The sequence below is a fragment of the Equus caballus genome, chromosome 18, assembly GCF_041296265.1.
Source record: "Equus caballus isolate H_3958 breed thoroughbred chromosome 18, TB-T2T, whole genome shotgun sequence".
NCBI lineage: Eukaryota > Metazoa > Chordata > Mammalia > Perissodactyla > Equidae > Equus > Equus caballus.
The window spans coordinates 6943204-6955881 of NC_091701.1; the positions used below are offsets into that span (position 1 = coordinate 6943204).

Genomic DNA, 12678 nt, shown 5'->3' on the forward strand with positions numbered 1-12678 from the left:
CTCAAACTCAAAGAACTCTTAATTTTGAACTATTTTTGTTGAGTCCTTGTCATCTTATCACCTCCAAGCTCTTTAATCTCTAAATAAGTTTTCTACCTCTGAGTTGAATTTGACATTTTCAAGTACACATAAGTTATTGAAGTCTAGAAATGACTTTAGAATAATTGAGATTGCCAATCTCAATGTAGATCAACTGATAGCGTGTGGACAGTGCTGCTCACAATTGCACACCAGCGTTCATGATCTGTGTGGGTACTTACTATAGGAGCATCCATAGACCTCAACCCTCATTCCAATCTTTCCACTTGGATTCCACTCCAGAGGCACAAAGCGAACAAACCGGGCTCTCACTGAGTGCAGTAACTTGTGGTGCATCACGCTGTCTGCATTCATGTTTCCTGCGAAGGTCTGCGGAGAGAAAAGGAGGCCCAGTGAGGTCTATACCACGTCATCTCCCTCATGTGCCAGAGCTCAAGGAATGCCAATGGACATTCACATATGTTACTCCACAAAGTCTTTCAGGTAAAATCCTCAATTTCTCAGATATTTCAAATGAAATCCGACTCTGATGAAAATTCTTCACTATGTGTTATATTTTTTCAGAAATACTGTACATTATTCTTTAAGAACCCCCCCCCCAATTTTGTGAATAAGTCAATCTTAGGAGGTCATAAGACATGACACCTGAAAGCTTCATGAAGTAAATAATACAGTGAGGTCCCAACATTCCGAATGTTCATAGTAACTGTGGTATGGGAGGTAACTGGCAATCTCCTCTTAGAAGGAAAGACTTTTACTGGAGTAATCATTACTGTTAATCAAGCCAGTCACTACACTAAGCACTTTCTATTATCATTATTACCATTTTACAGATAAAAAACTGAAGCCTACAGACAAGAAGCGGGAGGAAAAAATCTTCAAATCATCTGATTGTGTAGAAATTGATCTGAGATTCAGTTCCGAGGTTGTTCTATTCGAAAGCCTATGGTTTTCCTATAGCCCCACACTCTCCAACTATTCCATTGTTAATTGTTACAGAAAGGAGCACAAGAAGCCCCAATTTTTATGTAATTCATTTTCACACTTCCTTACAAAGTTTAAGCAAAGGAAGACACAGCAGAGGAGCTTTGGCACACTGAAACTATGCATCTTAGCCTTCATTTAGATGAATGATTTCTGGAATAGAAATTATTCTGCAGATCCAAAATCTCATACCTAATCTCTTTTTTTTTCCATTGGGGTAAAATATGCATAACATAAAGTTTACCATTTTAACCAATTTATAGTGTATAGTTCAATGGCATTAAGTACATTCACATTGTCATGCAACCATCACCACTACTCAAACCCCAGAACTTTGTAATCATGCCAATTCTACCTAATCTTTACGATAGGATGTCAGCTAGCATGATAATTTGCTGACTCAAGTATTCATAGACAAAGCGTGCTTGCTAATGTCCTATCAATGTCAACCAATAAAAAGAAGATTCATTGGTTTCTCAAATGGCCAAAAGAAACACCAAGTAAAGGATTTTATCTATTTAATAGAGATGATTTTCAAAGATCCAAACCTCAACCTTGATTTTATCCTCACAACACCTGTGAATCGAAGGTATCTTGAACAATCTGACATTTCTGCTGCACACAAAACACCCACTGGCTAATAACTCTGACAGTAGGCAGTTGATGCACTATTACATATCATGAAGTGGCTTATGAAGAAGGAAGAAGCTCATTTCCAACTTTGCAGCTATGGTTGCTGCAAAACTCTTGGGTAAGAGAATGACTTGGTGGAGAGGAATTCCTCAAGATTCAAATCAAACATTCTAGTCCACAGATTTGGCAAAGGTTTGGCTATTTTCTCGTCATCCATAAAAGAATTTTATTTGGCAGGCTTGTTATTCCACATGTCCTGTTCCCAACTTCAGCAACAGACACAGGTATAAAACCTCCGCAATCCCTTGCTTACTTAGAAAGGACTCTTGTCTGTAGAGTTTAGTTCTTTTTAAAATTTACATGTCCATACTTCTTTGATAAATGTGTGCGCACGTCTGTGTGTGTGTGTGTGTGTGCAGGTGCGCGACATTCTGATGCTTTCTCATTGTTTTGGATGGAGTGAAGGCATTTTGTGCTTTTCTATAACCTAACTGGGGAGTCTTCCATTCACTAATCTGGATTCCCTCTTAATCATATGTCCTACCACTCACCTCCCAAGGCACGTAAAGTCCGTGGATCTGTACCATCATTTACCTAACTGAACTTTTAAGAGGACCTTACTCACACTCAGGGAGATGGGGTGTCCTCTCCTGGGTTCTATGTAATTTGTAGACTGAATATATCTTAAACTGATACTGAAATCCTGGTTGTATAATTCCAGATTAAAGATTTACTTTGTGATCTTGGGATCCTTTATAGAATCTCTTATCTCATGTATTCTGTGCTCTGATGAGGGAATCCTGGATTCTCATCAAAGGTGGCAGCATCCTGGCATGATTATGTGATATTGGGCAAGCACTAAGTCTTCTGAATCTCACCATCTTGCAGTTTTGTGATCTTAAAGTCTCACAGTCCCAAAGTCCTATTATCCTAGAATCTGATCATTTGTAGGTTCATAGTTTTATAGGCTCATGTTTGAGTACACCCAAGGTCTGAAAGTTTTGAAATCTCAAGGTGTGCAGTGCATGGTCCCAGGGCCCTCCTGGAGCTGGTAGAACCATGGACTAAAAGTACCTTGGAAACATTTAAAGCTACAGGCAGATTGAGTCTAAAGGAAGCTGCAGCAAACTCTCACCAACTTGACCAAGACAATCGTCACATAGCCATGCAGGACGTTGTAGGCTGGGATGAAAAGAGGGAAAGCTCTCCTAACTCTCCTAGTACTTGGATTCCAAGGCCCTGTTAGATGATTTAAAGCTGCCACCATCCAAAGCCAGCTCAACTGCTGAAGATAACAATTAAATAACAGTAAGAATGACAGCTGACTTGTCATGAGAAACAACAGAGACCAAAACAAATGCTGAAAGTAGGAAATTGTCAACCTAGCATTCTATATAGAGCAAAAGTAGCTTTAAAATATGATGGAAAAATAAACACCATTTCATTTAAACTAAAACTGTGATAATTTAGTACCTACAGACCCCCACTGCTAAGAATTGCTAAATAAGTTGAACAATCTGAAGAAATTGATGACAGATAGAATTTTCTGTGTACAGGAAGAAACAAAGAACACTCAAAATGGTAAATATAAAAGATTTTTTCTTCCTTCTCTTAAATATTTAAAGAGTCAATTCACAGTTTAAAGAAAAACTAATTGTGTATTATGATGTTTTCAACACATGTAGAAGTAAACGTGTCAATAAAACCACAAAGGATAGAATACAGGATAAATAAAATTATATCACTGTGAGGCCCTGATGTTATATATAAAGTAACATCAATTTGAGGAAAACTGCAATAAGTTAAGGATGCATAAAAATAAACCAAAGTGGTATAGTCACAATGCCAACAAAAAGAAAAGAGGAATGCTAAAAACCAGTAACAACAACAACAACAATCCTGGCTTAACCCGAAATAAGACAAGAAATGAGAAACAAAGGAATGAATAACAGAAAAGAAAAATAAAGAAATTTCAAAACAGTAGAGTTAAACTTACCTAACTGATAATTACATTAAAAGAAAATGAAGAGAAAATTACAATTAAAAGGCAGAAATTGTCAGACTGGATTAAAAAAAGCAAGGATCATCTATGTGTTTTTTGTACAACACTGTTTTTTAGTACTAAAAGTGTTGGCAGATTGAAAGCAAAAGGATGGGGAAGATATTCCATGCACATTGAGGGCATCACAAACCTGGAGTTCCTCTATTAATGTCAGAAAAAGTAGGCTGTATTACAAGATGCAAAAGACTTTTAAAAATTGTAAAGTGTCAATTCATCATGAAGACAAAAAAAAACAACCCTATGTGTATGCACCTACAACAGAGATTCAAAATACAAGAAGCAAAATGTGACAGAAGACAAAAGGGAAAAAGAAATAAATCCTCATTTCTAGTTGCTTCTTAATATCTTCCCTCTGTAATTGATTGAATAAGTGGGAAAAAAGAAAGTAAGAATATAGAAGATTCAATGAACATACCCAGTGAAATTGGCCTAATTAATGTTCATGTAACACATCACTGGACAACTGCAGACTATACATTGTTTTCAAGAGCTCCTGGAACATTCACTAAGAGAGATCATATCCTACATGACGAAGTTAAGTCTCAATGAAACCATTCAGTCTGTTTTCTAGCCACAATTAAATTGAATTAGGAATTGATAATAATAAATTATTTAGAAAACCCCCAAATATTTGGCAGTTAATCAACCCACTTCTAAATAACACATAGGTCAAAGAAGAAATCAGAATGGAAATTAGAAAACAGTTTGAGTTGAATGATGACAAAAATGCTATATCAGGATTTGTGGAACACAGCCAAAACAGTCCTTAGAAGAAAATATATGTCTTTAAATGCTTTTTTTACATAAGAAGAAAGATATAAAATTAAAAATTAAGCTTCCACCCTCAGAAGATAGAAAAAGCTTGAACTCAGAATATTAATAGATTGGAATACTATTCAGCAATAAAAAGTAAGAAACTACTGATACTTGCAACAAACATTATGTTGAGTGAAAGAGGCAGCCATAGAAAGTACAGACTATGATTCTATGCATGTGAAGTTCTAGAAGAGGCAGACCTAAGCTCTGATGATAGAAATCGGATTGATAATTTTCCTGGTAATGGGAGGCAAAAAGTGACCGCAAAGAATGCTCATCAGTTCCTTTGATCATAATATCAAATGGTAGGAAATCTGTAAACATTCTAAAGACAAGAAGACTAAATTTTGCGGCATTTAAGTGGGGTCATAAGTTATAAATCAAGAAATTATCAAATGGGACTGGATTATAGAAATTCTGATTAAAGTCCAATAACCTTTTTATTTCATTCTCATCACCTTCAAATGTCTGGTTTCTGAAAACAAATAATTGCTGTGGCACAATAGCCACCATTTTTGAGAGTCTCCTCCACATCAGATATTTGCTGGGCCCTTAGCATATTTTAGTTCATGGCACTCCAATTATCATCAGAAGGATTTTAGCCAACATCCTCACTACAGGAGGCACCCCCACACACCCACACACATACATTTAACCTTTTAGAATTTACAAGACATCTTAGAACTGTGTGGCCCTTTAACATAGTATTCCCCACTATAGTGTTCATCAGGAGACCCTGGGAATCAGAGAGGTTAATTCTGAATAATATTATACACATTGCTTTGCAGAAGTTTGTTTTTGTCCTCACCCCACCTGAAGTAGTATTATATTGAACTTGGGTACAGACTTTGTACTGTTGTCATGAGATAAATATTATCATTATTATTTCAAAAAGCATGCACATGGTTCTTGACAAAGCTGTTCATTGATTTTGTCTTATGTAGGAACACAGTGCAGAAGTTAGTCTTTCATCCCCCTGTAGTTAAAGAAACATGAGGATCAGAGAAGTTAACTTCCAATGTGCTTATAAAACAGAAGATGCACATATAAAGGGTCTCCCAGGGTAGCTTTCTCATCCTTGAGCATGTAGGAGGACACACAAGTAAGCAAAAGGAGAGTGCTGGAGTCAGCATTCAGCTCCTTCCCCTTGGACACTCGTTCCTCGACATTAAACAACATTTTGGTTTATGAATGGAAGAACCCGTGGTCATAATGAAGGTGCTGATGCTCGTCTCCCACTTTATTAGGCAGCTAATGGAGTAGGCGTAAACTGTGAGCCTAAGATGGGACCGTCGCTGGCCCTTATCACTGGAAAGTGAACTGGTCTGGGTTAACTGCCACCAGAGTAACTCATTTGGAATCAACGAATACACCATAATGAGCCAACCCACACTGATGACTTTGACTGGCAGCCAGATTATAAGCATCCAGGTGCCACAGGGAAGATGTTATTAATTTGCCTAATTGCAGTCTGGGCAAGAAATAATAGGTGCAACAACCAAATTCTGCCTCAGTAACGTTGACAGGGAATATCAGAAATTCTCAGGGAGACTTCTATTTCAAGTCTGGTGCTCTGCCAAATACACCACGCTGCCGAAGGGTGGGTCTTAAGAGAAGGAGCAGAGTGGGAGAGAATGATAAGCTTTGAGTGCCAGTCCTAACCACCCTGCTGATTCACTCTGTCATCCCCAGAAAGGTACTGGCACTGTAATCCCCTTGGGGATATAGATTGCATCTTATTTTAAACTCAAATGTCTAGGCTAGTGCCTGGAACACAGTATTTCTTAAAGGTATGTTGAAATGGCATTTAGTAATTCAAACCAAATTTGAATAGTTGTTTCAAAGCAATGAATTACAAACAGCATCCACACATTGCTCACACTGTTGTTAGTGAGTTGCTGAGTGACTGAGTGAATGAATGAACAAAGGAACATAATTTTTCTGAATCTTGGTTTTCTCATCAGGAAAATGGTGAAAATAAAATCTCCAGGGCAGTTATGAATCTTGTATTAAATACTATATGCAAAGGACGTTGGACAGAGTAGATACTCACCAATACACACAATCCTCTTGCAGAGACAGAGAGATTCCAACAGCTAATTCTTATGTAAAAATATCTTTGTGTGAGAGTATATTCGAAAGCAGTAGCTTATTAATACTCTCAAGCCCCATACAAGACATGTGTCAATCATACTTAAATTTTCTGAACGACATTCAAAGCGCTTTCCCCCAAAAAAAGAGTGCAAACTAAAGCTAAGGAAGAACTAGCAGCCGAGAGCTAATTAGAAATACATTTTTTTTCCTATTTAATAAGATACGTTAAATAAGGCAGAGAGTAATTAACATGCAAGCCACAGATTTACAACTAAAATTGATAAACCCACTCGGGCATCAATGTTCCCAACTGCAGTTCGGGAGTACGCACTGAAATGGTGTCAGACGGGCACTGATAGGAAAGAAAATGAGAGAGGGAGGTGTTAGGCACCGGCCACTATTGGTGCCTGACAGGAATTCCAAAATGATATATTTTAGTGAGGGGGAAGGAGAAGTAAGTTATTGAATTCCTCTTCTTTTCTACTCTTCCTTGTTCGAAGTGCAGAGCCCATTCTATCACTGTTAGTGCATATGCGGTATATCTACTTAGGATTTCACAGGGGCAGTTATTTAATTAGGCTAGAAGACTACCCAGAACTTGATTGTTGTATAAGGATGGTCCCACCTCTCTCATTTGATCCTAATAGTTGGCAAAGAGGATGACTGATCCATGCCACTCCCCACCCTGGCTAAAGCCTCTAGAACAGAGAAACAACTCAAGGATTCAAGGTAACAGTAGAGAAAAATCATCATTCCCACTTGATCCTGACCACAACTTGAGTGGGGATCTCATGTGGAACTGTGCTGGCTGCAATCATGTACTCATGTCCTGTTCCCTTCACTCAGGAACTCTGTGCTCTTACTCTTGTCAGGTTGTGTAACTGTATCACTGAAGAGATATCTGTTCCTTCCTTTGTCTTTGGCAGTAGAAACGCCCTCCAGTGGATGTAAGTGGGCCCTCATTCCCATCCCAGACCTGACACAACCTTTATCGCACATGTGCTCTTGTGCACTCAGTGGCCAGGTTGTCATTTTGCTCCTACTCTCCCTGTCCTGACCTTAGCTGTCAGTCATCTTCCTGAAACTTGGTTGCTGTCTGGCCAGTTCAGAAAACGGAATCCTAAGTGATGTCCTAAGATTAATCACTTTATTATTAATTTACTCATGTTAAAATTATTTGCAATGAAACTCTCATCAGGTATAAAGTCACCAAACACACTATGGAGACCCCATCCTCAGGCATCACACACATTCCTGCTTATTCTCAGTGAAGGGGTGTTGTGAGACTTGCCAGCAGAAGTTACTGAGTAACCTACGAAGATTGGAGGTCTTGTCTTCTATTAAATGTCTCTCCCACTGGAGGCATCTTCAGTGAGCAGCACCCAGCCTCAGGCAGAAAAAGGTGGCTTCTTCTGGGCGCAGCACACCATGGCCATGGCAGCTGGATCTCTATCCCCACATCCCCCCTCAAAAGTGATTAATTCTCTATCCTATTGCCCACCATTCTCCTAGTTTGATGAACCAATGTGTTCCTCTGTAATCTATTTGCATTAAAAGTATTCTGTTAATAACTCAAGCACAAATAGAGAGTTCATTGAATGTTAGGAATTATAAGCACCAGGAAAGGGCATTGGTAAAACCATTTTAAAGTAGAAGTTGAAGGAATCTCAGGTCACCATTGGCTTCTGCCCATTTATAGCTTTAACAAGTAATCATCATTGATTCAAAGGAAGTTCTGAAGTGAGCTGCTCAACTCTGCCTAGACCAATAGGGAACTTATGTGTACAATTAGGCTGTCGGCTTCCCCGTGACAATTATTGTGTCTGAGTCACTTTTTACTAGAAAATAAAATATGCTCAACTAATAACATAGAACTCATGTATCTCAACTCACAGCTAAACAGAAATGTGGCTTTACTATCCACTGACTTGGAAGATCCATTAATTACTCTTGAGGATACTGGACACATAAAGACAAATATTCCTTTAAAAAATGAGTAAATGCATGTGACACCAAATTCCTCCATTGCTATTTGCTGTGTTTGTGCTGAGGTTCTGATTTTTGTGTGACTGCTGCTGTGGTAAGTATAAGGGATAATAAAGTGACTGTGGACAACGTCATATATTTATGTTTCCATCTCTGCACTGAGAGCTATACCACCAACATGTATGGCAGCTTGACCATATGGTGCATGACTGGAAAAGAAAAACCCACTTAACGAAATCAGACTTTTCACACTCCATTAAAGCAAAGAGATACAATGTCTTAGCCCTTCTCCAATTTCTGGAAAAGAAATAGAAAGCTTTGTGAACTTCCTCGTCAGTGAAATGGGGAACTGAGCATGAGAGTTGACAGGAGGGCCTGGCCCTTTATTACAGGATCTGGAGTTAAGGAGACACATTTGCAGCAAGGGCTAGGCCCGAGTGAGAAAGAGACTGACTAGCGAGTCCAGGGTAAAGCCTTGGTTCAAGGGGAAAGAGAAAGACTGCCAAGCTCATTGGCCTTTTTTGTGTGTACTGCAGTGGATTTAGTAGGTGAGCTTGCCAAGCCCTTTTTCCCCTCCCCAGCACAGCCTGTCCTCCTATCTTGCTTTATTTTCCTTCCTAAACTCATCACCACCTGAAAAACTGAATATATATATATGTTTATTTACTTGTCTGTCTCTCTCCAGGGCACTGCCAGCTCCAGGAGAGGGGGCTTTTCCTAGAATCACAGGTGAGGCCCACGAAGATTTGTTGAATGACATGCAGCATTTGTTTCCCTAACTTGTTTTTATTATAGAACCCTGTTATATTTTCATGGAGCATCTTAAAGAAATTGTGCTCCATAGAAATGGGAACATAATATCACAATGAGGGAACGTCACATTCACAGCTTTCTGTGGACAAACCAAATATAGGAGTTTTAAGATATTTTCTCAATGAGTACAATTAGTTGTAGGGGGAATTGAAACAATTACATATTTGAGGTTCTTCTACTACCATAGCTGATTTTAATGCTCTTAATTCCTAGCTAGAGCACTTCAGAGAGGCAAACAGAGAGACAAGTTTCAGCATTTATAGTTAAGAAATCCTGTGCTATGCAGCCATCAGAAGCTGTCTGAGAGAGAACTAGCAAAAGGAGTTAGCAGAAGGCACATGCTATCCGTATTTCTTCCTTGATAGCATTCTGTACCTATGATGATCCACTTGTTAACCCCACAAGCTGCCTGCGGACTGTGGGTCACGATCCAACTGTCCTTTACCTTAATTGGCTAGAGAACAGGGTAACCCTGGTGCTAGTCCTGTTAGAACCCAGTGATGACTGAAAAGTTCCAGGATGCCACTACCATGATTTCCTCTCAGGAGTTTTTCCAGCTGACTTCCACACTTCCAAATATCAATGTCTATACCAGCAGATAAGCCCCAATTCACCTGTCATGTAGTTGATTTTCTCCTCAGATAATTTAACTTCCCTGAATGGGAACCTTTGAGGAGACAGCAGATTCTCACCGGAAATAGGAACACAAAAGCAGACATCATGTGTCTTTTTTTCATTCATTTTCCTGAGATTAGGATCTCAAACCAGCACTCTGCACGGAAGAGTTAAGCTCAGTGGCAGCCTTTGGTAAAGCCATATAGTAAGCCAAGTTTATCATGATCTCTTACTCTTCTCCCTTGCTTCTTTGTTCCATTTCTGCTTTTAGCTGACTTTCAACCTTTTTCTGTTCAATTGTTAGTAGCTCAAGCAAGGACCCTTCCCAGGGAAAAATCAGCTTTTACATTTTTATTTTGTTTTATTGTTTTGGAAGATTAGCCCTGAGCTAACATCCGCTGCCAATCCTCCTCCTTCTTTGTCGAGGAAGACTGGCCCTGAGCTAACAACCGTGTCCATCCTCCTCTACCTTATATGTGGAACACCTGGCACAACATGGCTTGCTGAGCCGTGCCACTTCTACACCAGGGATCAGAATCAGCGAACCTGGGGCCGCCAATGGGGAGCATGCGAACTTAACCACTATGCCACTGGGTCAGCACCAGCATTTACATTTTTAAAAGGGACACAACGCGTGAAAGAACAAAGAAAAAAGGAAGGAAGAAAACATTTTACATGCTAAAAGAATTAATTTCCGATGCTATTTAGCTAATAAATTAAGACAAAATACCTGGATATTTGCTGCAAGCTCTGAGGTCAAGCCCTGAGTAAATAAAAACCTAAGTAAACATCTGGTGTATGGTTCACCTCCCTCCAGCTCCATCACCACCATCATCACATCCTTCCTGGATTATTGCATTAGCCTCCGGATAATCTTTCTCCCTCCACTGTTACTTCAATCTAACCAATTTGACAAGAGAGTTCACTACCTTTAAGATCAAGGACAAATTTCTTATTATGCCCTATAAAACCCTCTGTATTCCAAACCATCACCTGTTTGTTCTCTCCCTACCATGCCCTACTTCTGCCACATCAGACCGCTAGAGTTTCCCTCAGGCACACGAGCAAATGCCTTCTTTAAACATCTTCTCTGCTGTGCTCTTCCCATCTGTTTTAAGCTGGTGACACTCTCCTTGTTTATCCCTCTTGTCTCTTCTGTCATTGCAACACATCAGCAAAAAGACTGAAATTTATGTATTTATGGTGGCCTTCTCCTCTAGACAGCACTTATCTTGAGGACCTCTGCCCTGACTCATCTTGTGTCTCTAGCACCTGGCGCAGGCTGTAGCACACAGTCGATGAGAAATGCGTGACATTTTGATTTGTCATTTCACTTATTACCCCTGATCCCCCTTGAGAAGTGTTACGGGATCCTTGGCTGCATGATGCAGTATGAAGATGCTGAGCTTTGGAGGGAGGTATCCTTGAAAATCACCTCCTACCGTTATTTCACGTATAGCCAAAGGCCATTCATTTTATTTTTCAGAATCTTGGTTTCTTCAACTATTCAATGAAGATAACACATATGAAAGGAATTATGTATTAAAGCTCCTTTTATCCAAAAAAAGATACCCTAGAACTATAAATTGATCGGCCTTTCTCCAATAGTTTGCAATGATGGCTTCCGATGCTGACATTAATCATCCTTCTAGCAGCGCCTGAGCATAAGTACTAGGAAGGACTGCATGCTCCGTATCAAATGCAGAGGATTAAGGGTGGATAAAGGTGTTTGTACCTTGCTGCACTGGAGAACACTCAGGCTCTGTTCATACTTTGCTTCGTTATCAAATTTAAATAGTAATTTTCAAACCATCCAGTTTGATAATTCTACTTGGTCTGACTTCATTGTTGAGAGTGTTTGAACCAAGTCAAACAGGCATTCTGAGTACCTGACCTTGACATTCAAGGCCCTCTGAGCTGGTCACATGCTATTTCATGAGTCTTATTTCTGACAGTCCCTGCATGCATTGTAAACCCCCCAAACCCAAAACTAGACTATTCATTATCACTGGCCACGGATATTGCATGCGATTTTGCTTCAGTACCTGTGTGCTCTCCCCGTGCAGCATTTCAGTGTGGAGTCGGGAGGAGGGACTCTGGAGCATGCTGCCGAGGTTCAAACCCTGGCTCCACCACTTACTGGATGTGAGAACCCAGGCAACAACTTCACTCTTTTGTCATAATACTTGCCCAACTTTCAAAAGGGGATAAAAAGTGCATTCCTCCAGGGATTGTTCAGAGGAGTGTGTACGTGTGTGTGTGTGTAGATGCAGGAATATGTGTGGGTGTATTTGTTAACATGTATACATCTCATACTTCATGGCAGAATTAGTCTACGTAATATATACATTCATATATACTGCTGGGATGTTGCTTAGAATAGTTCTTGCATGAAGTAGGAGGTTCTGTCATAATGGATGACCTATAAACGTGCTAATATTATTATCGTTAGTTCCACATATTCAGTTAAATAATAATAATTTTTCAGATCCATGTTAAATGTTAACTTCTTTATTAAACAAATCCTAATTCTCCAGGCAAAAGAGGCAGGGGTAATGACATTTACTGGATGTAGATTATGATTCAGGTGCGTGTTCTCACATCAGTCCTTGTCACGTCCTGTGTTGTTTCTGGGC

General features: G+C 39.5%; 1 protein-coding gene across 2 annotated transcripts in view; it reads right to left on the bottom strand.

Moving 5' to 3' along the window:
- CNTNAP5 (contactin associated protein family member 5) overlaps positions 1-12678 on the bottom strand; it is a 775716-nt gene that overhangs the window by 446056 nt on the left and 316982 nt on the right. For both annotated transcript variants that reach the window (XM_014732391.3, XM_070241766.1), the window contains exon 4: positions 261-408. In XM_014732391.3, the coding sequence (XP_014587877.2) occupies positions 261-408 (148 nt within the window). The remainder of the gene's footprint in view (positions 1-260; positions 409-12678) is intronic.